This window comes from Gigantopelta aegis, chromosome 10 (genome assembly GCF_016097555.1).
Source record: "Gigantopelta aegis isolate Gae_Host chromosome 10, Gae_host_genome, whole genome shotgun sequence".
NCBI classification, from domain to species: domain Eukaryota; kingdom Metazoa; phylum Mollusca; class Gastropoda; order Neomphalida; family Peltospiridae; genus Gigantopelta; species Gigantopelta aegis.
In genome coordinates, this window is record NC_054708.1 from 39,260,777 (window position 1) to 39,285,699 (window position 24,923).

The 24,923-nt window shown below is 35.6% G+C and overlaps 1 protein-coding gene across 4 annotated transcripts in view; it reads left to right on the forward strand.

The window, feature by feature from the left end:
- Positions 1-24,923, forward strand: part of LOC121384310 — a 47,555-nt gene that overhangs the window by 1,519 nt on the left and 21,113 nt on the right. Inside the window, exon 2 of one of the 4 annotated variants that reach the window (XM_041514643.1) lies at positions 9,744-9,950. The exons of 2 other annotated variants lie outside the window; for them this stretch is intronic. In XM_041514643.1, the coding sequence (XP_041370577.1) occupies positions 9,744-9,835 (92 nt within the window). In that variant the 3' untranslated portion in view covers positions 9,836-9,950. Of the gene's footprint in view, positions 1-9,743; positions 9,951-16,610; positions 16,743-24,923 lie in introns of those variants that run through there. One more of the 4 variants, XR_005959374.1, reaches the window with a different exon arrangement.

Genomic DNA, 24,923 nt, shown 5'->3' on the forward strand with positions numbered 1-24,923 from the left:
AATTCCAAACGATTCAAACAAAAACGTTCAGAATTATTACGAAATACACAACAATATATGTACTGCATTGGCAATATATGACTTCAGTGTTCCGAACTGCGCAAGCATGACATTCCGGAAACGGAGCCGGTCAAAGGTCAATACTTTCTAGAAATGGCTTGTTTACATTGAAAGTACATGCATGTTGCTAGAGTATTTTTAATTTGACTAGATCTTTCTGTTAAATACTTATGTCATGTCACTTGAATTTTGTAAATCTATATAAATAAAATGTAAACAATTTTTTTTGTCTTTACCAGAATATTTCAAAACTTTATTATTGTTTTGTCAATCAAGGTATGAGACTTGATTTTGTTTGCCACGTGATGTTGATCACTTAGCCTACCAAGTGTCCTTAATAATCGTTTTTGTCAAATATATATTTATTATTTGAAATGAAGACAGTGTATATTTTACTATTGTTAAACAACAATATATTGTTCTATAGGTTGGCGGACTAGCAGAAATTTTTGCGGGCTAGTAAATTTTAGTTGGTTCTGATCCGGCGGGGTATACCCAGGGGGCGTGCTGTAAAAAGTTTGCCACCTAAAACCATATCTACACATATCTAGGATCACAACCTACATGTAAGGTGGACAACCTTGCCAAAAGGTTACTGGAAATTTGTAGGTAGCTGTTAAATATGATGCCCCTCTGTGAAATTTGCGCAGTATTTTTCACTTGCCCAGTAGTCGGTCTCAGATTTGGTATCTTTTTCGAAAGTGTTCACTTCATGTTTGAAGTTGATTGCAAATGGATTTTTTTCCAAGGAATCCGATGGTGCTAACCGATGTTTTATAAAGTGTGTCCAATATGACCCCTCTGACCCCCCCCCCCCCCCCATTATTTGCTAGGGAATATGTCAAAATTAAAACTTACTTATGTAGATAAATATTGGTCGACTTTTAAAATTGTTCTATTGATTTATATAAACTTATAGATGAAATAATATTTTAATCCATATTGCTCATCATTCAAAATGGCCGCCAAAATAGTATTTGCTGGGAGGAGGCGGTCAACATGAAACCTTACGTATACAGGTATATGTAAATGTTGGTCGATTTGTGTATATGTGAGAGAGAGAGAGAGAGAGAGAGAGAGAGAGAGAGAGAGAGAGAGAGAGAGAGAGAGAGAGAGAGAGAGAGAGAGAGAGAGAGAGAGAGAGCGAGCGAGCGTGTATATGTTTGAGCAATATATTACTTCTGGTTTCTATATCGAAATAACCTGTTAAAAACTCATACACTAATATTGTATCAAAACAGAAACATTCATGGATCAGAGTTAAAGACGTACAATGCAATATAGCGCACATGGTCTTTGTTTTGTTTTCTTTTCTCCCCTTCAGAACTGCTTCTGGCTTTTATCACGTCTAGAGTTCAAACATAAGTATACGTATTCGGTTTCAGTCTCACTCTATAAATCATTCCTCAAATTTTTTAAGTGGTCAGGTATTAAGGCCAGAGCATCAAGCAGTAATGAATATCGTAAAACACGATCCATTCAGCTTACAAAAACGTTGTATATAACCACCCTCTCCATTACAGACCCTCTTGGAACTTTAGCACCATAACATGATCCCATTCAGAATTCGATGTTTCAACTGCATTTTTCTCTAACTAATTTAGCATAAGTGTTTGACATGTACTGTGATAAACAGTGTATTAAAGGGACATTCCTGAGTTTGCTGCACTGTAAGATGTTTCTGACTAATAATATATTTCTACGATTAAACTTACATATTAAATATATTTTCTTGTTTAGAATATCAGTGTCTGTATATTCAATGTGTATCTTAATATTTGTAAGAAGCCCAAACTGGATTTGATCTTCAAATAATTTCGTATGTACGAAAAAAATTATATTTTAGGAAATAAACTGAAATTTAACCTAGTACAAATATTAGAACGACCAGAAACACGTTTAATAAACAGTCATATTTGATATATTTGATATGTAATTACAATCGTCAAAAAGTCTCTCTTAGTCGATAACATTGTAGCAAACTTGTAGCAAACTCAGGAATGTCCTTTAATGAGTGGATTAAAAATGCATTATATTGATATACTTAAAGATGTATTGTATCTTGAAAAGTAAAAGAAAGAAAGAAATGTTTTATTTAACGACGCACTCAACACATTTTATTTACGGTTATATGGCGTCAGACATATGGTTAAAGACCACACAGATTTTGAGAGGAAACTCGCTGTCGCCACTACATGGGCTACTCTTCTGATTAGCAGCAAGGGATCTTTTATTTGCTCTTCCCACAGGCAGGATAGCACAAACCATGGCCTTTGTTGAACCAGTTATGGATCACTGGTCGGTGTAAGTGGTTTACACCTACCCATTGAGCCTTGCGGAGCATTCACTCAGGGTTTGGAGTCGGTATCTGGATTAAACATCCCATGCCTCGACTGGGATCCGAACCCAGTACCTACCAGCATGTAGACCGATGGCCTACCACGACGCCACCGAGGCCGGTTTTGAAAAGTAAGACTATATTATATTAAGTATAAACAATAAGTTTAACATAGCGCGCGTGCGTGCGCGCGTGTGTGTGTGTGTAGATATGTATGTATCAATTTTTACATGTATTCACTGTATTAAGAAAAGGGCCTATCAGTCCGGTCAGTATTATTTGTAATTTGTTTAGGCCTACAAGATGTATTTGATTAAAGTCATTTTTATTTAATACTATATACATTCGTTACCATTACTGGAACTCAGACCGCCACGATAACCTCTCGGCATATATGTATCCATGTATGGCTCAGGAATTTAAAAAAAAATAAAAAGTTCTAATTTTTCCCAGGGATTCGAAATGGATTTTAAGTTGACCGTTGCAATATTCAAAATATAACTGTTTTCCGGTCATTAAAATAGGAATAAAGTATGTCTGTCGTTTTGTAATAAACTGATATAATTTCCATTAAATTGTTACTACTGATAACATTTGTGATGGGAATGTCTTTCCAGTATCCTAATAAGGACGTACATTGGTTTAGACATGTTTATAACCGAAATAAGATATCAAAAACGAAGTTTATTTCAAAACAACACTTTTGAAAAATGTACATCTTTGTCGTTTTGTAATAAACTGAAATAGTTACGTTTGTTTGTTAAAATTGATAAAAGTTGGAATGGGAATTTGAATGAATGAATGTTTAACGACACCCCAGCACAAAAATACTGGGGTGTCGTTAAACATTCATTCATTCATTCATTCATTCATTCAGTTTATTACAAATCAACACACATACATTTTTCAAAAGTGTCGTTTTGTAATAAAGTGTCGAATTGTAATAATAATAATAATAATATAATAATAATAATAATAATACATTTAATTCTAATAAACTGAAATAATCACGTTTGTTTGTTAAAACTGACAAAAGTTGGAAAGGGAATTTGTTGCCCAAGGATGGACAGTGATTTTGAGATGCTAATAAGCAAAAAAACATTTGAAAAATTAAGTTTATTACAAAACGGAACTTTAACGCTGTTGCTCCCAAAACACATATACAAAATATGGGTAATTTCCCAAGTCTATGGATCGACTAACTAATGAACAAAATTCCCATATTTTGTCTGGTGGTACATATTTCGGCCCCGAGATTAAGTTAGAATTGAGTAGAATTCGACACTTTATTACAAAACGACACTTTTGAAAAATGTACGTGTGATGTTTTGTAACAAACTGAAATATTCCCGTTTCTTTGTTAAAATTTACAAAAGTTGGAATGGGAATTTGTTGCGCATGTCCTGTTAAGGATGGACAGTGATTTTGAATTACTGTTCAGCAAAATAACATGAAAAATTAAGTTTATTACAAAACGGCACTTTACAGTTTGTTGCCCATGTCCTGTTAAGGATGGACAGTGATTTTGAGATGCTAATAAGCAAAATAACATTTGAAAAATTAAGTTTATTACAAAACGGCACTTTAACGCTATTGCTCCCAAAACACATATACAACAATATGGGTAATTTCCCAAGTCCATGCATCGACTAACTAATGAACAAAATTCCCATATTTTGTCTGGTGGTACATATTTCGGCCCCGAGATTAAGTTAGAATTGAGTAGAATTCGACACTTTATTACAAAACGACACTTTTGAAAAATGTACGTGTGATGTTTTGTAACAAACTGAAATATTCCCGTTTCTTTGTTAAAATTTACAAAAGTTGGAATGGGAATTTGTTGCTCATGTCCTGTTAAGGATGGACAGTGATTTTGAGTTGCTGTTCAGCAAAATAACATGAAAAATTAAGTTTATTACAAAACGGCACTTTACAGTTTGTTGCCCATGTCCTGTTAAGGATGGACAGTGATTTTGAGATGCTAATAAGCAAAATAACATTTGAAAAATTAAGTTTATTACAAAACGGCACTTTAACGCTATTGCTCCCAAAACACATATACAACAATATGGGTAATTTCTCAAATCTGTGGAACGACTAACTAATGAAAAAATATGCCAAACGAGGTCTGGTGGTACATATTTCGGCCCCAAGATTAAAGTTAAGAGTAGATTAGAATTAAATAATAATAAAAAATGTATTATTACAATTCGATACTTTATTACAAAATGACACTCTACATACCCCTCCCAAGCATAAACCTAAAGTGTTGGTTTCCGCCTACAGGTGTCAATGGTATCATAAGCGAACTCTCAAGACACGTTTTAGTACAGAAAATGCACCCCACCCCCACCCAATCACAAAACATAGGCACGTCAGAATTGAGTGACCCCCCCTTTCTTTCTTGTTATTATTATTATTATTATTACTACTACTACTACTACTACTACTACTACTACTAAGTAGTAGTAGTAATAGTGTGCAATATAATAATATTGACGAGAACGGATATTGTAATAAAAGCATTGTAACCTGATGACAAATATCAATAATCGTCTGACATATCTGATGTGATTATTAATATTTTAACTATCAGATCGTATTCGTCTGACAGTTATTTCGAATATATGAACATATATATATATATATATATATATATATATATATATATATATTACATGTCATACAAATCTGACATATTCATTTATTCTGAAGAAGGGACCTCCACCTCTGTGTGACGATAGGCAACATTTTGGTAGAGTGCAATATTCTTAAGCAAACGAGAAGAGATATATTTTATAGAAGTGTGATGGAATCATTTGAGATCAATCCTGAACTTGTTTTAAAATTTCATAGAGATACTGAATTTTATTTGTTCTTGTTTGTTTTTGTTTTACTTACTTGTGATATTTGTATGTTTCGCACATTTCTTTACACTGTTTTAATTTAACTGTAGAATTGCTATATTAATGTTGATTACCAATTCATTCATATAGTTACCTTTGTTCGACACCCAGTAGCCAATGCATTTTTGTTCTGGGTTGTCGTTAAACAGTAATTCATTCATTCTTTCATTCAGTAACAATCCTAGATCCGCTATGTTGACACCACTGGATTCTCCTTAAAAATAATCCAATATATATGTACACCTGGCAATTAAGTAACCATCACCTGTTAATAGTTAATGAATTGCCATACAATGCTATGCATATTTACGGTTTCAGTGATTTTCTTTAGAAAACATTAATGTTAATTTAACATCAGTGCAACTTGCTGTCAGTCTTTTTTCTTTCTTTCCTAATATCCTCTCGATAATTTTAGTGTAAGTCACACGGTCAAAACTAGGAGGTGTTTCATTAATATCCAGGTGGATATTTTAATTGCTTGCTTCTATTTTTGAATACATGTCTATACTTGTTAATTTGATATTCTCTCCACATGTATGGGAAGGGTTTATAAAGTTTTGCAATGCAGCTCATGACACAAAGGAAGAAAGAAATGTTTTATTTAACGACGCACTCAACACATTTTATTTACGGTTATATGGCGTCAGACATATGGTTAAGGACCACACAGATTTTGACCTACCAGTACCTGCCAGCCTGTAGACCGATGGCCTAACCACGACGCCACCGAGGCCGGTAGCTCATGACACATACACCCTAGATAATTACATATTTTAATAGCTCCTCACACGTAACACTCATGCAATAGCACCTCACCTTCGAGGTTGTATGGCAAATCTCTCACACATCCATGATAAAGTGTTAGCCCATATACTCGGTTTCAAATTAGCGGGCAGTTTCAGTTTAATGCATAGATTTTGATATGGACGTCAGCATCTTTAAAACACAACACAAAAAACAAGTTTAAAAGCTTTACCCAGTTAGAGCGATAGTGTTCGTGCGTGTCTCTCTCTCTCTCTCTCTCTCTCTCTCTCTCTCTCTCTCTCTCTCTCTCTCTCTCTCTCTGAGCCCCTATCAAATTTCTGTCTTATTCACTCACACGCACACACACACACACAGAGAGAGAGAGAGAGAGAGAGAGAGAGAGAGAGAGAGAGAGAGAGAGAGAGAGAGAGAGAGAGAGAGATAGAGAGAGGAGGCAGGCTACATCTTCCGAGAAGCATAAAAATGGTTTTCATATACACTTTCCCATTGACATAATAGCTCAAACCACGGCCTGTGACATGCCAGTCGTGGGGCACTGGTTGGGATGTGGGGAAACCCCATGTTTATCGCACCTATTGCGAAAAACATCACTGAGTTACACCCGACCTCGAAACAAAAGAAAAAGAAACAAAGATAGTTAAATCTTTGTTTTGTTTAACGAATGGCGACCATTTCAGTACATTTAAACTAGAATACAAATAACAAAATAATTTTGGAGAGATACATTATATAGCTGGGTACAACACAATTAACACTCACAAAATATAGATGATATTCTAGGAATTAATATTGAGTACACAGAGAATAATACATGAGTGGCCGTTAGATAACATTTATGACACAACGAGTTGTTTTAAAATGTAGCTAACGAGAGAAAGCGAATTTGATACGTTTGTAAACAACGAGTTGTGAGATAAATGATATCTAACGGACACGAATGTGTTATTCCATTTCTTACATATTCTCAAAACCATGTTTTAAGCAAATTCTAACATAATTTTCTACTAAAAGTTATTTACAGCCGTTGCACTTGTAGCTGACTTACACATGAATGTCAGGTTAACTATACGCCACAGTCTAATCGGTTTCCATCGTGTTGGTTTTCATTGGTTGTATGGCCTTGGTGACCTGGTCATCACCTAGAAGCAGTCTTTGAATTGTTAACACACGTGCATGTGTAAACAACCATGTGTAACAAAAATAACGCATGGTGTTCTCACCAACGGGTGTGTAATAAAATAATATAATAATAAATAAAATCTTTGTTTACTCCGCTATGAGGGTATATTTGATTTGATTGTAAGGTTCACTATGTAGTCCATGGGCCAGATACCGAACTCCCCCCCCCCCCCCCCCACCCGCCAAGGGACTTTTGGAGACAAGCATTTTTAGATATTCCATTAAATATCAATTTAATATCGGCAGCAAAAATGTTGGTGGCTTAAAAATAAATCGCAATTTGAATAGGGGTACTGTTGCACATTTTGTGTCTCAAAAATACTATTCTGAAACACAATGAAAACGCAAAAACAACTTTTCATTGCAAATAATGACAAACTATTAATGAATTGATGGACAATGTAATATGATATTAATGACTGGTATTCATGAGATACATTCACATGGAAACATGGCCAGTTATCATCAATAATCGAGTTGCATTCGTAATCGAAAAGTTCAACCCCCCATATCAAGGTCAGTATCTGGTGTGTCCATCATTGGCCCGTGAGCATGCGTGAAGACGACGGGGAAAGGATTGGCACAAACATCTCAAATAAGCCAGAGGAATGTTCCTCCACTCCTCCTGCAACGCCTGTGCAAGCTCAGCGAAATTACGCGTTGGTGGCTGGTGGTGACGTACACGACGTCCTAACTCATCCCACGTGTTCAATTGGGTTCAAATCCGGTGAAACGGCGGGCCAGTTCATAACGGTGATACCGGCTTGTTGCAGGAATGACTGGGTAATTCTTGCAGTATGTGGATGGGCATTGTCTTGTTGAAACAGAAGGGGACCTCCTGGTCTTCAGTGACGGCGCAAAAGTGGCTGGAGAACTGGTCTTAGAATAACATCAACATAACGCTGGGCTGTAGGGGCATCGTGGACAATGATGAGATCACTCCTGAAATCACAGTTGACTGCCCCCCATACCATCAGACAACCGCCGCCAAACCGATCACGTTCCCTCACACATCCGTCAGCGTACCGTTCATAGGAGTCTCCTGTACAAACGTGCTCTTCCATCGGCAAAGGAGACCGAGAAACGGGACTCATCTGAGAAAACAATGCTCCGGTAAAAGGCTGGTGGATGATTACCATTCTGGAGAGCAAACTGTAGTCTCGCAGCACGATGTCGCGGTGTCATGATGTTATTGTTGTACGGCCGTTGTGAGTCGACGGATGACCGTCATCGGATGGATAGGCCTTCCATGACCTCCTATCGTGTTGCTTGCTGTCATCGTCGCAGTTCTGAACCGGTCACGGAGGTGGTGTCGTCGAATCTGCCGATCTTGGCGTGGGGTCGTAACGGGACGTTGACCAGGTCGAGGTTGATCACGGACATTGTTTATTGTTTATTATGCACTGAATATGTGCTATAGGGTGTATACTACCAAATCAAATCCCATAGACGACAATAGTAAGATATGTGGCTAAAACTCCTACCTGCAGCGTGTCAATAGACATAAACGCCACGGATATAAATACCACCACCCCTCACCCTTAAAGTGCTTCATAAAAAATTGGGGGTCAAGCTGTTCATTTCTGATATAACGAGTAGCATCTATGACTACTCTAGTTCCGCACAAAATTTGAGTATTTTTTTTACAGGTACCCCAAACATGTTTCAAGCACAAGGCTACTTGGCACAGTAGTACTAGGTGAAATAAAATTGCATAAATTTTTTACCCAAATAAAACTATTTTTTTTACAACAAACACACTCACATTTATCACTAATCACAGGACTTGTGGTGTTCACTTCTCTATCAAAAATTGGGTGCACCTCGAACTTTGACCCAGCCGGAAGTTATTTTGTTTAGTACTATCTGAATAGCACTTCATCTTTCACATCAATGTCACTGTAGGGGTTTTCTGGACTGGATGCAACCCATCTGTTTTCTACCGACCGTGCATCTTAATGGCAACACACGTGAACATGTAGATCAGACTTTAAACTTTTAGACCTTCGTTCAAAATGTTATGTCAAACTTCTATACAGTAAAACAGTATTTTGTTTGTTTGTTCATCGACTAAGATAACATCTAGGTATATTTGTAGGCTTTCACTTTGTTACCTTGAAACACACTGAAATATTAAAAACTGACGCTTCTTAGAATGTTAGATTTTAGATTTTCAATTTGTGAAACATACTGAATACAACTTTCATATAAGCCTTTTTTCCATTGGTTAATTTTCGTGATAAATCGGACGATAGATGTACGCTGTCATGGGCAACCAGGATTTATCACGATAACAAAATTCCAAGAACTCGTCCAATATGCTGTCACTTAACCTCATGTGTGGTATTTTCGTTAGTATATTAATTCCATTATATTTAAACGTCGATATAAATAAGTTTGAACAAAATTACTAACTTCAGATGAAAATGATGTTATTGTTACTATTTTGTTATTATTTCGTGCCATTGTAACTTTTAACACTTCGTTTGCAGCAATGAATATGCACCCACCCACCCCAAGTAAGGTCCGGTCACTGATCGATCGCAGCAGTCAGCAGCATGTGTATTGTGGTCTGCTCTTCTAGTTTGTGTTCTCAAAAGGGTGCAAGCAGGTTCATCAGAAATAATTATATCACAATCTGGAGTACCTTATTTTTGTTTAGAACATACTTTTTGTGACAATAAAATTGACAAAGAAGACAAGATGGAAATGACTTGATTTTTAAACGCAATTTTAAACAACATTAACTGCTTTAAAATATCGCACAATTCTGAAAAACTTTTGAAAATAATACTGGCCCTTTAGTAAATGCATATTATTTTATGTATTTATATAAACTTTAAGTGAACATATGTTAGCAAGTTATAAACTTATTTAATTACCATACTCGTTTAAACTGAATAGTATATAGATTTCCCCAACATTTTTGAACATACGCGACAGGGTGAACATTCTTTCTTCCGGAAACGCAATAGCAGACGATAACCATGTGAATGAACGTAAGTATATATTCATCGACTATAGTGATAATATGAACGTCGGCCATTTTTATAGCATGCTATTACACCATCCAACATCCCGTGACATTTGCAATACTTTTAATCCATTTGAAATCTTTGAAAATGTGTTTATTGTTTTTATTTATAATCAAATGGAGCTGGCAATGCAATGTGAGGTCAGTCATTATAATTTCAATCACGTGACCACGTGATCAAATAATGACATATGATAGAGAGGGTTGCCCCAGTATTCGACCAATAGAAAAGCTAGAGGATACATTCCCAAAATAAACTCCCAAGAACCACAAATTTACTAATTTTATGTATTTTGGTGCTGTTTGTCAGGACTTGCACAATTATGTTTTCTTTTATTTTCAGTCTAATATCATTATTTGTAAGTTAAGATAGGACCAAAGAGACTGTTTAACCAGAAAGTAATTGTGCGTGTGTGAATGTGTTTATAAGTATGTGCGTGCGTGCGTAAATGCATAAATATGTGTTACAGTTGTTAAAATGAACACTTTTTGGATTTAGTTGTTTGATATATGCTGCATTAACTTCAAAGTTTAGTTTTATTAGTTAATTAGAAAGTGGTCGAATACTGGGTCAGCTGGTCGAATATTGCATACTATTCCTTGTGGCATTGAAACCTACTATAGTCGGCGTATACCACACGAACAAAACTTGGGTCTATCCAATGAGTAAGTATTTACGAAGAAAAACAAGTATTAGAAAATGTCTATAAAATGAACATGTTATACTCCTTTCTTTCTTAAAGGTAGGGTCAACTCAAACAAGAGCCTTATATGTTGGAAAGATGCATACCCGGACCACCAACACATACTGACACTTTAGCAAATGAAAAACGCGTAATTTTAGATTTAATAAAATACCATGATTATTCCTGCTAACTGGGGGCAGCCATTTTGTTTTGTTTTTGTGACGTCCGGTGGGATAGCTTGGGGCGAAGTGACGTCAGCTCCTGCCCATCTCCTGTATGTACAGTGTAAACAAAAGCAGTAATTTTCAACAAGGCGCTTTTCTTTGATCAACCTGACTTGTAAAACAGCATAAATGACGTAATAATATAATAAACTATTTAACTAAATATATTTCAAGTTGTATTAACGGAACAAAATGGGGTTATAGTATGTTTCTCTGTTTAATAATCCAAAGGAAAAATGTACACTATTAGGTCTATTGATATGCTACGTTGGAGCAAAAACGACAACCCACAATACCCAAGTGATAATTTTCTTTTCTTTGGGACTACGTAATTGGTCAGTTCTGTGGTTTTAGATGGAAAAGTCTACTTAATCAATAGTTTTACAGAACTATTTACAGTAATAAACCATGTCCATTACAATTTTAGGGGCGACAGGTAATATTCCACAATACCGGTATGCATCAATTAATTGGCTCGTCTGGTTACCAATCAAATACACACCTGCCAATCAGGAATAACAGGTAGAAGCAACTAACAGCATAGACCAATTAACTAAGAAAACACTCCTGTATCATTTCAGTACGTAAGACGTGTTTGTGTACACTGCACGTGCTTTCGCGGCTCGACTTGGGAATCCTTCACTTTTGTTGTTTTTGTCAACGAAGTGAAGTTTTCTACTGGGATGTATGCGGCTATTGGAACTGACTGAATGCTGGAACGCTTCTCGTTTCGACAGTCTGCACCACCAGGTTGGATTCTTTTTTTCGCGAGATTCCTTGCCTCCACGTCATTTCTCCATCTAATTATGTTGACTTGTATTTTTCGTGACTCTTATGACGGCCATTCTGCAGAAGTCACGGTTGTTTGCGTTTAGTCTCTACATGTCCGAGCCTGTCCTAGCAGCACTGGAGGATTGACCGCCCCACTCTAAAAAGAAATAGGAAGCGGGGTCGGCCCCTACCACTCTTTTTCTAGACTTTAATTTGTTTTATTGTGATACCATCTCGTATCCTCCGAAGTCGGGCCCGTCCGCACCACTATACCAACCCATGACGACTGGACTATACCCTAGTCTGATTCTCTCTCTCGTTCAGACGGATCCGGCTTCTCAAGATCTGTATTTCAGCACAGCACTATACCTTCAACGTCTATTGACTGTCAATCTAGGGGTTTTCTTGACGGGATGCATCCCATCTCGTCCCTACAAGCTGTGAACCCTCACGTGGACATATAGATCGGACTAAAACTTTTAGACCTTCGTTCAAATGTTTATGGCGAAATTACTTCTTTTTTTAATATTATTAAATAGTCCGATACTCTCTTCTTTCTCTTATTTATTTTTGGACTGTCCTTCTAAAATGCTCCAAATTATATAAATATTCGACCGAGCAGTCAATTCTTTTTATTTCTGGCTTGTAACTTTTTTTCTTTCTTTTTTAAATTTATTAACTTTTTTTTATTAATTGTTATTTTCAAAATTCTGCCCATTTTCAACTCTACACCCCCCCCCCCCCCCCCCCATCCCGAGTCAGGCCACCGATCTTATCTAATTTCTTTTTGATCACCCGATCTAATCTAGCGACCAAATTTAATAATAGAATTTTCTTTATTAATTATATTAGAAATGCACATCAAAATGTTAAAGGCCCACTATTAAATTTTTGGATGTAAATTTCAAAATCGTCCACTAATTTTTTTCTGTCCCGGGACAAGCCCCTGGCTATCCAGAGACAGGCCCCGGGACGGACATGCTCAAAACTCTAGTGGTATATGAGCATAAAAGTAGAAAAAGGTTAATGCATGGGCAAAACATTGTTAATTGTTTCGACTTGTTGTGTAGCCGCTTTGACAATGATATTTTATTTTGTATTGAAAAATAATATATATAGTGCTGGATATACTTATTGCTGGCTTACTGGGATGTGCATTATTACAGAACATTGCAATGTATGACTATTTATCATCCCGCAAAAACCAGGTAGATTGTGTTTCTTTAGTTCTAAGGATCATTCCTGACGTTACGCGTTAAGTATTACGTAACCACCAGCTCGCCAGAGGGCGTACTCACTGAGATGGTACAAAATGGCTGCGCCCGTTATATATAATAGCCGTCACATTTAACCGTTTTATTAATTAACTATACGATTATACGTGTTGATATTAAGCAATAATGTGCATTATATATCGTTGAATATGCATACCAGGCCAAATGCCTTACTTGTCCTCTCCTTTAAGTGGTCGAATACTGGAGTCGTTGCCCTACGTCATAATTTTACTTACTATAAGCGTTTTCATTGAATATCGTAAGTAAGGAGAATAGATAATTTTATATATATATATATATATATATATCTGTGCGTGTGTGTGTGTGTGTGTGTGTGTGTGTGTGTGTGTGTGTGTGTTTTCTTTAATAAAAACACCATAAAATGTCTTACAGATACTCCTAATAGGTGTAGTATTACAATAGGGATAATATCACTGTGTTTCGTTGTTAACTATAAGACTCGACTTCGTCTCGTCCCTAAATCCAAATTTTGTGATAAATCCTTATAGTTAACAACGAAACACAGTGATATTATCCCCTAATTAAAACATCTGACAACTGATTGAATATATAGGTCCTAGTACATCTGTTATGATGTTAGAATGCAGATACTGTGAAACATACCGAATATTAAAAACTGGCGATTGGTTACATATTACAGCATAAATTCAGGATATAAGTGTGCATGTAGCTCACTATTAGTATACACATATCAAATAAGGGCCGTCTGATCCTGGAAGGTGGTCCGCGACCCTACACGTTTGTCTAAGTAGTAGTAGTAGTAGTAGTAGTTTATTTACTTTAAGCTGTGTGGCTCATAAGCATACACGTATATACAATATTATAAGTCATATATAAATTATCAGCAGCAAAAACATAAACAAGTGGATGTGTATTTGGAATATGGACAGTTATACATGATGCGATCTTAAATGTAATGCATATTTTAAATATTTTCCAAGGTTACAAAGTTGTTTTCTATTCTGAACAAACAGTAATTGTATTAATTTAAAAACAGACAAGACCAGTAGTATTTTTACATACAATACGCAAATATGCAAATACAATGGACATATTAAAATAAAATGAAATTCATCTTCAATGTTATCCCGACTACTCATACGACATTTTACTCTGTGATCGTTCAGTTCCACAATACCTTCCTTGTTAAATGAGTAATTGGTGCGACGAAACACGAAATTGTGTGATGAGAGATGAATAACAAAAGGTATCTGTTAAATATCTTAAAATATTACATTTTGGTGAATTGTTCAACAATTTGTCTATTTCTTGAATACAGTGATCTGACAGGCGCATGTTAACTCTTTTTATAAATATTACATGATTATCAACTTGCTGATTAAACCATACATCTCCAAATCCTAAAGAAGATAATAAATGTTTTACATGGTGTAGCCAGTTAAAAGATTCCTAACTTTCTAACATATCATCATATATTGATTTCTAGATTATTCTAAAAGCTTCAACCAATATTTAACAATTCTTACTTTACGTACTACATGTAGTGGCAATCTTCCTAATTCTGTTAACACTGCTGCATTCATTATACCTTTTTTCACATTGAATATCATTTAAAAACAATCCATATGAACTTTTTCTATATCATGAGCTGGGTCAAAACCCCATACTTCACAACCATAATTTAACACACTAGATATACAAGTATCAAAAACATGTAACTTTGTTTCCTGATTAAGTGATAGATTATTACATAGTCTGAAGATATGGCCCATGTTTTTTCTGCCTTGTAAAGCAGTTAATTTTTGAGTTTTTGTAAATTTACCATTGTAATTTAAAGGGACATTCCTATGTTTGCTGCACTTTTAAAGATGTTATCGACTAACAGAGACTTTTTAACGATTGTAATTACACATCGAATATATTTTTATGCATAAAATATTAGTGTCTGTATATTAAACGTGTTTCTGATCGTTCTAATATTTGTACTAGGTTAAATTTCGTTTAATTTCCTAAAATATTGTTTTTTCGTACGTACGAAATTATTTGAAGACAAAATTCAGTTTGGGCTTCTTACAAATATTAAGACGACCAGAAACACATTGAATATACAGACACTAATATTCTAAACAAGAAAATATATGTAATATGTAAGTTTAATGGTAGAAATATTTTATTAGTTGGAAACATCTTACAATGCAGCAAACTCAGGAATGTCCCTTTAGCGTTAATACAAGATAATTAAAACTATCAACCACTTGGATTATATTGTCATTGTAAGTCCATTTGTCTTTAGTAGTAATTTTCTCCCTGTTTCTGAATACAACTACCGTATACGCAAATATGTTCGCGAATAAAATATACCGCGAAAATCGCGAACACGTTGTTAGCACCGCGAATTTAATTACGCGCGAACTTATTTCCAATTTGGTATACTATTATTTACCTTATAATATATAGTCTTATCTCTACACGCCCAACCCATATCAGAATCAAGCAGTCAGTGGTCCGCAAGGTCACATGATTCTGTAAACCTGCCTGGTCACATGGATTTGATCCAAATGACACACATTTGGGTGAAAGTCTGTTGTTACGTAATCTCAGTTTTGTTTGTTTTCTTTGTAACCTTAAATGGAATTTTGTGAGTATCACCAATAATAAAAAGTTATTACTTATGATATTTGCTTTTTTCAATGTTCTGTTTAGCATGTGCGTGTTCCATCGATAACATGACAATAGTCTTATCAGACATACATACAACATTGACGTCGTCTCACTGGCTATCCAGAGATCGGGCCCGGGACAGACATGCTCGAAACTCTAGTGGTATATGAGCATGTAAATAAATATTGGTAATAGTAATGGTATCGCTGACTGCACAGTGAACATGTCCAAGTATGTGCGTGAAATCGTCATTGAAAACAGTTTGGCAAATGAAATATGGGTAATTTTTCTTTTATTATCGGGGGACACAGTCGCCAAAATAATTCCTCGCGAAAATGTAAAATGAAAGCCTGATCGCGAATTATTTTAGCCGCGAAAATATTTGCGTATACGGTATTTTGTTTTTGTCTATATTAACATCGATATTCCATTTAGTACTATAAGTATATAACGAATCTAATATTTTCTGCAGGCCATCAACAGACTCTGACAGCAGCACAGTCTCGTCTGCGTACATTAAAATAGTGTAATGGAAGATTACCGTTATTAAAATAGTTAACTATTTGTCATAACGGTATTCTTCCATTTTCTTCTTATTATTTCAGATGTTATGACTTTAACACCGAAATGCAAAGTGATAAACAAACGTTCCTTCGCGCTTTTTATACTTTTCACATGACGTCACATGACGTCATCTAACCAATCGCGTCACATAATTTAGCTGGACGATATACCAGATCGGATCTATTTCACAAAGAAAATGCTAAATAACCTTATAACGTGGGGCAGCTTCTGCCCCCAACGGATCCAGAATGTACTATTACACAGCATTCATGTGCACTTTACTGCCCCAAATCAAGTAAGTATTAGCTGTACAATTTATGGAACAAACATCGAGTCGGCAGACTTGTTTCGATTATTTACGCTTATCGCTTACTTCCGAACCAAAGTAATAGCCCTATGTGCCACAGACGATCACTTAATTGTAAATTACACAAGTTAATTTTTAAAAATCGGATTGTTTTCGAGAGAGACGTTTTTGTAGGATTTGCATCACCTGTAAATTTGTAAAACTCAGGTTGCACCACTAAAAACAGCGTCATTTATTATATGGTCAAATACAACATCTTAATGCAATCTTTTGTATTTGTATTTATCTAATATAATTTTTAATTTTGGGGCTTAATTCACAAAACATCTTAACTTTATGTTAGCAGTCGTATGTTTACAAGTAGTTAGTATCTATTCCAAGTAAACAAAATATGTAAATATGGAATATGGATTACAGTAAAAACAAGCATTTGGAGTGTATTGCTAAAGCTATACGTATTACCTACGGGTCATAACTCTGTGAAACTTAATCTGTAGCATTACACGATTACACGATATACATAGACAAAAAAAATCAGCTCAATATCTTGAGGTAGTCCGAAAACAAATCTGGGAAAACTAATTTTCGTATCTCCCGAGTTCAAGGGCGATAACTGTTGCAAAATAAGTAAGACGCATTGACATCGATCTGTAAAAATACATGCCAAAACCATATACAAAATGTCATCTCAATATCTTCAGGCATTACAAAAAACATAATAATAATTTTTAAAAAATCGGAAAACTAATTTTTATATCTTCTAAGTTCAAGGACCATAACTCTACAAAGAATGCCAACCTTGATCTGTAACAGTACATTGTAAACCTATACACAAAATTTCAGATCAATATTTTAAAGCCGCACACCCTAGTTCCATCCAGCGAAAATAAATTATAATTTGGTTAATCTACAAACCTGTAACACACTTAGATCACGTTTTTATCAAATGGAGTGAAAAAGCAGGTTTTATATCGATAAATACCATGGGAATCCCCATGTCCCAATTGCTTGAAATAATTTTGAAAGTTAGTATTCTGATGTCACCGGTAGATGTCGCTCGAAGCACAACAATGCCTACGTCACGACAAATTTCACAGACTTGGGGTGCGTTCTTTTCACCTCTCCTGGTCATGTTCCAACTGTTCTGTCCTGGTTGTATCCCCTCTCCAGATATCGTAGGACTTAGCAAAATTATTGGTTTTAAGGGCTTGTAACGTTTTGTATTGAGATACTTACTTGTCTGAACTTTATTGTTACTAAAAATGTTCACGAACTGTGAAGAAAAATCTCACAAATGAACAAAAAAAAATCGGATGTTGATTGAGCGAACCGTGCACCAGAAAACAAACCGAACCAAAATGATAACGGTCACGTGGTATACCAACGTCTGTGACATTGAAATGGAAATATCCCGTCTAAAAATAGATTAGACCTTGTCTGCTCAACGGTTTTTTCTCAAACGTGCGTCCGTTTTTCAGAAATACGAAAAATGCATTTTGTGGTATTACAAACACCAGGATTACCAGGATTACCAAAAAACACTTCAGGTGAATGGAAATGTATATTCTAAATAATAAACGCTAAGTAAAGTGCAATTTTATTTGTAAAAAAAAATGGGTTTAATAGCGAAAAACAACGCCGTAATGGTTAACAACTAGCCGTAACTAGGGTGTGTCCCTTTAAGGCAATGTTACAAAAACTTCCGGAAAACTATATGCGGGACAGACGGACGGACAGACGGACAGAAGCTGAAACCTATAGTCTCCCTCCGGTTGGACCGGTAAGAAACAAAACAGTTAAAGTTTATTTTGTTTAACGACACCACTAGAGCACATTGATTTATTAATCATTGGCTATTAGATGTAAAACATTTCATAATTTTGTTTCATAGCTTTCAGAGAAACCCCGCTACATTCTCTATTAGCCACAAGGGATCTTTTATATGCACTTTCCCACAGACAGGACATCATATACCACGGCGTTTGATATACCAGTCGTGGGGCATTGGTTGTAACGGGAAAGACAATCAGAGAATGGGTCCACGAGGAGGTTCGATCCTGCTGGTCACAGTAAGGACAAAACAAATTGATTCTAGGTGTATCTCGAACTGTATTATTTGTATTGTATTGTATAACAACAGGTTTTCAATCCTAAATTAACCTTTGTATGCAAAATTATAGGCTGCTAAATCCACGGGTAAATTTTATATTCCGTAAACATACGGCTGTTGGCGGTAAACTTAAAACTACGATGTTTGGTGAATTTGGCCCCTGATTCATATACAGATACTAACTCATTAGTGAGTAAAGCACGACTATCTTCACAACTATCAAAGCAAACTGCGTTTATGAACTGTGTGAATGTTATTAATACGAGATGCAGAGATGCAGTGATGTGTTAATATAAATCACACCAGACCGTGCTGCCACTTGATGCGATCGACAATACAGCCATGTTTCGCAGTGTCCAGGTTAGACTAACAGTGTTATATTTTAATCCATGTTTAATCCATATTTCAGTATTTTAAAGTTTGTGGTAGTCCATTAGTAGGCCTACAAAATTGATATCATATGTTTTCTATATTAAAAAGTACAATATTTTAGCAATGGTAGGCTATGGTTATTTTGTACTTAAATTGTAATGCTTTAGTAGTATCTTATTTCTCCGGGCTTCTTATTAAGATTTGTTAATTTGGATTGTTCTACATCTAAACAATTTTTCTTTATTATTTTAATTATTGCACTATGTGCCAGGTATAGGGATGTTTCACAGACTTTCCGACAGGTGGCGCTCGTGTTCTATACACCATTCCGGTTTCTAAATTTGGATTGTCATAACGCACAGATCGGTATATCCACTCTATTATTCACGACCTAATTGTGAGCATGTATGTGACTGAAGCGTAGAACGGCTAAAAATTAAAGTAAATAATACAAATCTACGAAATTCCGTAGTTGGTGGTTAAAAAAAAAATGAAAGAAGAAAATAATTTTCAGTCAAATCAAGCCAAAATCATTAAATGTGTACATGTTTGACTGATAATACTTGAGTGTTTGCAATAGAAAACGTTAACGGCATTTAATAAAGTTTTTATTTGTAAAACGCCACGTTCAATTATTCGCTCTTTACTTCCGGGTCCTATTCAATGTTTGTAATCGCGATTTAATATGAAGATACACGCATGGGCGGTCGACCCAGGGGGGCGGGGGGGGGGGGGGCAATTGCCCCCCCCCCCCCCCCCCCCAAATTCGGGCAAAACAGTGGGGAAAATTCGGGAAAATTTTATCTCGGTAAAATTTCGGGCAAATCAACCACTCCAGCCCCCCTAAATCAAAGAGTCCCCATACGCCCATGGATATACGTGTTTAAAACCACACATTATTCGTTTATAGAGTAGTGTAAATTCAACCAAATTTGTCAACATAATTATTTTTAATAAATTATTTCAAAGACATAATAACAAAAAACTCAAACCCAACCCAACACAAATAAATATTATATATATGTACATGTATATAATATATAGAGGTTATTACCAGTGTTTTTCGGTATCGTCAATATCATATATTAAGGAATAAAAATTGTATTATGCGAGCCTCTGGCGAGCATAATACATTATTTTTATTCCTAAAATATGATATTGACGATACCGAAATACACGAGGGTAATAATCTCTTTATCATATAAGCTCAAGCTTAATACAACGTGTTTTTGTAAACTGTACACGCAACTTTAATTCCAGTCCGCCATTACTAGATATTCAAATGACGTAAGAATATGTGGCGCGGTGTATTTTTGAATGGAAATGACGTCAAACTCGAATGACGTCATTTTGGATGTCCTTACATCAAAATAAAGTTATGCCTACCGTTTTTTGTTTTCCGAACGCTGGACAGCTTTCAGTGTCAAATTGCCATTGAAATGTTTTTATTTGATGACTATGAATGCATACGTCAATCATGGAGTGTCACCCAAGTACGTTTGTTTAAATGTCAATAAACCTAGTGCCGAGACCTAGACTAATTTACATCTAATTTGCAAAGTTATCAAATTCTTAAAGTATCTGAAAAATATCACATACTTTGATTGCACTGAAAATGTAAGATACTATATGATAAAATATATATATATATATATATATATATATATATGTATATATGTATGTATATATATATATATATATATATATATATATATATATATATATATATTTATTTATCAATTATTGACAGTCATTGAGGGCAATATCATGTTTTATGGACCGAAGAAATTGATATTGACCTCGGCCGTTGGCTTCGGTCAATATCAATTTCTTCGGTCCATAAAACATTATATTGCCCAAAATGTGGTCAATAATTGTTTTATTACATAATGTCATCCATAAGACTCCATAAGACTCGTACATTCCTGCTTTGTTTATCAGAATACGCCAACGCTTATAATTTCCCGCAATGTGTTAAAACTGATGGGATTTAGTGACGTCACGTAATCCTATAACAGTTGAGGTCTCACTACACAGATCACTTCCGGGTGAGAGTTCATTGATGAATAGTTCCTAATTGTGACACATGTTATGGTTCACATATTCACTTCTAGGAAATGGTGAAGAATTAAAACAATATGTATGTTTAATGATAAGCCTTCTGGCTGTATTTTGCCCATGTTATTTTGTAATATTGTGCATCGACCTTTGGGACATGGGTATATAGCGCAAGTGACAGCCGGAGTGAATCGGTTAATGAACCACCTTTTCGGACCGGTACTACTGCCAGATGCGGTCATATAGCAAAAACCTGAGACGGAAATGTTCTCAATTTTGGAGGGAAAATAAATGCTTATATAATGTATGTTCGCAATGGTGTATGTTGTTAGTGCCAACGAGAACCCGTTCTATGGGCAAAATTCGCTTGAAGTTGGGCAGTTTAACATGGGTTTCAATTGCAGATGACATCTGTGTAGTGAGACCTGAAACGTTACCAAGACAAAAAATCAAATTCGAGACATTATAACCAGCAAGAGTGCCAAAATCATATTAATAACAAAATAAAACACAAAATGTGATAAACCTTCAAATACATTTTTTATTTGTAACATAAAATCCTAAGAGTGCCGATTCCAACTGCATTTTGATGTATCATGTACGTTCCTAAATCTGCGATATATTCCATACACAATTTGACGATTACTGACCTTGTTTTTGTCGTATTTGCCGAATTAAACTCGGTATGACTAAAGATGTTATCTTTTTGCTGAAGGACAGAAAAGAAAGAAAAGAAAGAAGTGTTTTATTTAACGACGCACTCAACACATTTTATTTACGGTTATATGGCGTCATACATATGGTTAAGGACCACACAGATTTTCATGGGCTACACTTTCCGATTAGCAGCAAGAGATCTTTTATTTGCGCTTCCCACAGGCAGGATAGCACAAACCATGGCCTTTGTTGAACCAGTTATGTATCACTGGTCGGTGCAAGTGGTTTACACCTACCCATTGAGCCTTGCGGAGTACATAAAAGGAAGACAATATAATATTTCAACTAGATTTTATTCAAATAATATATAAATAATTAGTTTTAAAAATCCACACAACGAGAATGGATAGGTTTTTGGCTATGACATAAAACGTCTCGTTTCCAGCGATTCACTGTTTGTTTGGTTGTTTTTTGTTTGTTTGTTGTTGTTTTGTTGTTGTTTTTGTTGTGGGTTTTTTTGTGTTTTTTTGAGGGGGGGGGGGGGGGGGTCATATTATAGATGTTATGCACTCCAGACATTCTTTGTGCAATGCCTCATCGTCTGAAAAACGTTATTACTGTATTCTAGGTTACTTCCCGCCTAATTTCAATAAAATCAATTGATTTGGAATCGGTAATTTTCTGTTTATCCAGTATTTTAAGTGATATATTAAAAAAAAATCTATAGATCCAATACTACTTAGTAAATCATAGATGGTTTAATGGGTGACAGATATGAAATTTAGAGAACTACATTTCACACCCCTTTTCTCAAATTCCTGTTACATTTCGCACCGACCCCACTTTATTCAGATTCCAGTATGCACCATAGAGTAATTTCATATTTTGTTGGTATCGTACTGTTGAACAATATCATTTCATTCTTCGGTTGGTAGAGGACATGATGTATCCTGGTACTTGGGGCGAACAAAAGTGTCCTCGCTGCTCCATTTAAGCGGAGCGGCCGGCCCGCTATTGCATTTTGCCGCCCCTTTATTTTTTCTCCACTCCTCTTTATTTTCCCTCATCCTAGTATATTTTACAACACCCAGCTCCGCCATTTCAAATTGCACACTTTTTCCCCCACACTGAAGAAACAAATCGATGAATCTGCACACTGGACAAGTCGCGGTGTGTACGAAAGCGCAACTGAGCAAAAACTTCAGTAGCTTACGATTGTTACCGTAACGTAATTTAACACTATTTTAACAGCCGCTGTTGTATCCCATAGCAGTATTCATTTGTATAGTTGAGACAAACATTTAAAGTTATATTTTATTTGAGCAATAAAACCACTTTATTTTTATCGTTTCTGTAATCTCCGACTGAAAAACCACTTATTTGGCGCCAAATTTGTCACATGATCAGAACGGTCATTCTGTCTTTTGTGTCCCCTAACTATCGCCTGATTTTTGTTCTCAAATGCAGATATAGTTGGTGGTAACTGGTGAATTTTATGGGGCATCACCGCTTATAAAAACAACGGAAGTGGTAGTGTTCATCATTAAAAGCATTTATCTTAGGAGCCAAATAATATATACACCGCCTTCACAAAAAGGAAACTACTTTTTGTCAGCTGGCGATATCAATGCGATCGATTCATTCGACGAAGAAATAAAAAGAACACAGAAATGTTATCCCAATTTAGGGAATCACATTTTAAAACAAGTCTTTATTTTTTTTTTAAATATATCTTGAAATCTTTATTAAAATAATAATATTAAAATAAGAATAGGTCTTTTCGCAAAGTCGACCAATTCACAGCGATAGGCCTACACATAGCTTGAGTACTCAGACTAGCCTATGTTTCCCTTCCCCACTTTCTTTTCTCTTCTTGGTTTTTTGTTTGTTTGTTTTGGTTTTGGGTTTTTGGGATGGGGGATGGCATGGGGTCGCACAACCGCAATCGTTTAAATTTTACCCAGCGAGAATATTATGTAAACTACATTTCCTTTTGCTCGTTTTCCATTTCCCTCAAATTCAAAATATGGTCATAAATTTGATTTTCAAAATATGTTGTAAAACACAATCCAGTGCGTCGTTTCTGTAACTTGTTTTATTTCCGTTAAACTGTTAACTGGTTCAGTGTCTTCCTGCTCACTGGTGTTATCATCAGATAAGTGTTACATTCTATGTTCAATATTATTGTCAACATATACTGGCCTGTTCATCATATTCATCCAATACAGTAAAAGTTAACGTTTGTTTTGTTTAACGACACTACTAGTCCTATATAGTCTTAGAGAGTAAACCTGCTACATTGTTCTATTAGTAGCAAGTGATATTTTATATGCACCATCCCACAGACAGGATAGCACAAACCACATCCTTTGATATACCACTACCAGTCGTGGTGCACTAGCAGCCTGAAACGAGAAATAGCCCAATGGCCCCACCGACGGGGATCGATCCCATACCGACCGCGCATCAGGCTACGTCCCACTCATCATCATGTAATACAGATATTGTTTCTTCAGTTTCCACTATTCTTAGTCTTGGTCTTCTATTTTGAATTCCAAAATGTGCCTCAAAGAGTACTTCAAGCTCCTGTAAAATTAAAATATACATCTGTACAAAAGAAAAGCAACTCCTATACAAATGATGCGAAGTGAACAGATATTATATTAATTTAATAATTATTACACACACGCACTCACGCACACACACATAATAATAATAAAATTGGGTGGGGGGACAAAACAACTGAGTGGGGCGGACAAAAAAAAACCCCAAAAACCCTTACGAGAATTAAATTTGTCGTGATGTAGGCATTGTTGTGCTTCGAGGGACATCTACCGGTGACATCAGAATACTAACTTTCAAAATTATTTCAAGCAATTGGGACATGGGGATTCCCATGGTATTTATCAATATAAAACCTGCTTTTTCACTCCATTTGATAAAAACGTGATCTAAGTGTGTTACAGGTTTGT